Raw genomic sequence first — 3603 nt, forward strand, 5'->3', positions numbered from 1 at the left:
ATTCGAGTTATTACTAATTATTACATTTGCAATTATATAAAGTAGAAATTGAAGGGTTCTAAAATCCGATATTTGGCATTAAATATGGGACATGGTTGTTTTGTTGGCATGCAAATAAGCAACGTTATCGAATAAGTTAATTACAAAAACGAATATGACAAACTAAGGTATTCTTTTCATAGACTAAAAATAAATAAATAAAGACCACAACCAACTGGGCAAACAAACAAAGAAATATGAAACAAAAATAATATCACTTTTTATTATAGTTTGAATTTTTTTGCACTTTTCGTCCCCCAAATACGAAAAATAAATAAATATTACGATCCTTGAGATATATAACTAGTCAAAGTTAACCTTCCAATAATTAAATACAAACTTCTAGTCCCTTTGCTTATGAGTCGTTAAAAATATAGCAAATTATATTAATATTAGTATGTTCTAATTAGTTGAACTAGTTTAAATGTGTAATTAGTGACGAAATTATAAATTTTACGAAGAGTGTCCAGAAATTCAAAAACTTTTTTTAAAAAGGGAGAAAATTACTGCTTGTGAGATTCAAACACAAGGATAATGGCTCATTCGAGATATCTGAAATCGCTGGGCTATAATCGCAAATTATGTCAAAGATGTTCAAAATATGTTATTTAATCACTATATATATATATATATATCATTTTACATATATATACGATATTTTTTCCCAACAAAACGTGTCCAATTAGACACCCTGACAACCACATAATACGACTCCTTACTTTCTAATCTTTTTCTAGATGGTTAAATCAAGTTTAAATTTTTATATATAAACCATCAATGTAAATAACATATTTTACACCGTTATATCATCCAAAAGATATTTATCGATAACATGTTTTACACCATTATATCATTCATAAAACATACTATTTATAAGTAGAGTGAGTGATCCTCGGATAGTCATCTATGATTTTGAAAATAAGATTGAATACATGATTAATAAATGCGACCATATAAAAATAAATAGTTAATTACATAACTTTACTAAACTTTAAAATAATGTGTCCATATTTTTCAAATCTGCACTCTTTCTTTGACCCATTAACAAACAATTACAACTGTTTACCTCCTTGTCCTTATCTTACACCAACTTGTACTATTTATCTTGCCAACATTCTATATAAGCCCAAAACAACAACTTTTCCATCATAAATTCTCCTCTCTTATTTTTGGTTTTAAGTTCCCAAAAAAAAAAAAAAAAATCCAAAAAATGGGGAACAGTCTAGGAGGAAAAAAAACAACAAAAGTGATGAAAATCGATGGACAAACGATGAAATTCAAAACCCCAATTTATGCAAACGAGGTTCTGAAAAATTATCCATCGATGGTATTATTAGAATCGGAAGAAGTAAAGCATTACGGGGTTCGAGCAAAGCCACTAGAGCCTCAACAAGAGTTAAAATCTAAAAGGCTTTATTTTCTCGTTGAATTACCTAAATTCCCCGAAGAGAATAAAAAAAGTACGAGAAGGGTCCGGTCCGCGATCCAAATGAGCGCGAAGGATCGTCTAGAGACACTTATGTTAGCGCGGAGATCCACGTCTGACTTGTCAATCATGAAGCCAGCTAGTATTGTAACTGAAGAGTGTTCCTCTTATCATAATAATAATAATAATAGCTCTGCTTCAGGTATACTCGATAGTGGTGGGCCGTCTCAGGCCCATCCTACGAGACTGAAGTTGAGGTTATCGAAAGCGGAGGTAGAGAAATTGATGATGGAGAGCAAAGATGAGAATGAGGTGGCTGAGAAAATTATGAAACTTTGCATGAATACCAACAATTGTGGAAGTGGTGCTTTGATGGAACAACAAAGTCATAATAATGGAGGAATAGTTAAGAAAGGAGTCAAATCGCGAGAGGTATTGTTCTTATCATGATTCTAATGTCATATTAATTATTCATGAAATTAGTTAAGGTATGTATAAACTGATTCGAATACGATTATAAGAAAAAAGTAATTAAGTAGTATATCAAAAATTATATGTGTTACATAAATTATCACTTTTTGATTAGAAATTGACTAAATCATAGAATTATAGTCACATCAATATTTATAACTTGTTCTCAAATTTAAACCACAAGTTTTAATTATTTTTTTCTTAAATTTTCATAATCAGTTAAATACCATCAAAACATCGTCATATAAATTGTGATAGAGGAAGTTTCAAAATTGAACTTTGCTTTTAATTTCCTCATTTGATATAGTCAAAGGTGGCGCAAAAGGAAATAGAAACACGTTTAGTAAATAGATTACATGAAACACATATTTAGGAATGTTTGACCAGAATTTTTCACTTTTTTATTTATTTTATTTGAAAATCAACGTTTGGTCATAAAAACTTCAAATACAATTTGAAATTTTAAAAATACCTAAAACCTTGTTTTATAAACATTCACTAATTTTCTTTTTCTGAAAAATTTTATTTTCAAGGATGACTATCATTCTATTATCTGTCTATGATGAAGAAAAATAATCGATGAATTCAATAAAATAATTATAATATATCTAAGTAGATTCGAACACTATCATCATAAAAAGGTGAGCCATAAGTAAAACTTTGATAACTCCAACTATATAAATATTCGTTATGTTTAATATTTATGCATAATATCATGAAAATTATTGGTTAACCACCAGTTAGAAGATGAACACTAGCTTTTGGTAGTGTACCAAACAGAATTGTTTATTAAAATTTAGAAAAATAAAATTTGTTGAAACATATTATTCAGCCCATGATAACGTATGTAACTCATCACTGTGATGTCATTTTTAGTTGTTACAAATTAAATATTACTAAATAATATTCATTGGATTAACCCTTTTTTTCAATTATTATTATTATGCAGAAACGAGTAGGATTTATGCCAATTACAGAAGGAGAGATTCAAGTAGCAGTCGCTGCTTCTTAAACCAGAAAAAAAACATTCTATAGCAAGTAATAATAATAATAATAATATAGATAGTCGGTGTAAATAATTTTTATATAATATTCCACCTTTTTACTTTTTATGATGTAAGATTTATTTAAGATATTATTCGAATTTACTAGCTTATACGTGTTATGTGTACGATCTTTTTATTTATCGTGCTCTCATCAGCTCGCCCTTGGCCATGTGCGTAGCGACAAACTTGATACACAAATTTTGACATTTTTTATACTAAATATAGTAGCTTAGTTGCAAAACTTTTTTGACTGTTAAATACATTATTTACAAATTACAATACATCATCAAGCAACTTGGTCAACTATACAGAAGCTAACAATTTACATTTAATTTTAAAGAGAAACTCAACTATGCTTAGAAAGATTTAACTATCAAAACAAAAAACAAGATATATGAACTTGGAAAAAAGAAAAAGACCTTGTTAAATTTATGATATAAAGTAAATTGGAAAATCTTAGTATATCTTAGGGGTCGTTTGGTTTGAAAATGAGTTATGATGGGATAAGTTATGTTGGGATAAGTTATGTTGGGATTAGTTATGATGGGATAAGTTGTGTTGGGATTATTTTTTATTGAGTGTTTGGTTTGTTGTATTCAAAAATAATAAATTTTAAGAACA

The 3603-nt window shown here is 28.4% G+C and overlaps 1 protein-coding gene across 1 annotated transcript; it reads left to right on the plus strand.

Moving 5' to 3' along the window:
- The first annotated feature begins 1192 nt into the window (after positions 1 to 1192).
- On the plus strand, positions 1193 to 3100 carry LOC125869424 (uncharacterized protein At1g66480-like). Its single transcript, XM_049550010.1, has 2 exons — positions 1193 to 1897; positions 2886 to 3100. Exons 1-2 carry the CDS (start codon positions 1250 to 1252, stop codon positions 2946 to 2948), a joined length of 711 nt encoding a protein of 236 aa, XP_049405967.1. The 5' UTR covers positions 1193 to 1249; the 3' UTR covers positions 2949 to 3100.
- Positions 3101 to 3603: the final 503 nt, after the last annotated feature.

The sequence above is a fragment of the Solanum stenotomum genome, chromosome 6 (genome assembly GCF_019186545.1).
Source record: "Solanum stenotomum isolate F172 chromosome 6, ASM1918654v1, whole genome shotgun sequence".
In the NCBI taxonomy this organism is placed as follows: domain Eukaryota; kingdom Viridiplantae; phylum Streptophyta; class Magnoliopsida; order Solanales; family Solanaceae; genus Solanum; species Solanum stenotomum.

Bases quoted from the DNA above. Each gene is read 5' to 3' on its own strand.
- LOC125869424 (XM_049550010.1), top strand. From the start codon at position 1,250: ATGGGGAACAGTCTAGGAGGAAAAAAAACAACAAAAGTGATGAAAATC. The intron at 1,898-2,885 runs GTATTGTTCTTA...ATTATTATGCAG, and splicing joins AAGGAGTCAAATCGCGAGAG to AAACGAGTAGGATTTATGCC.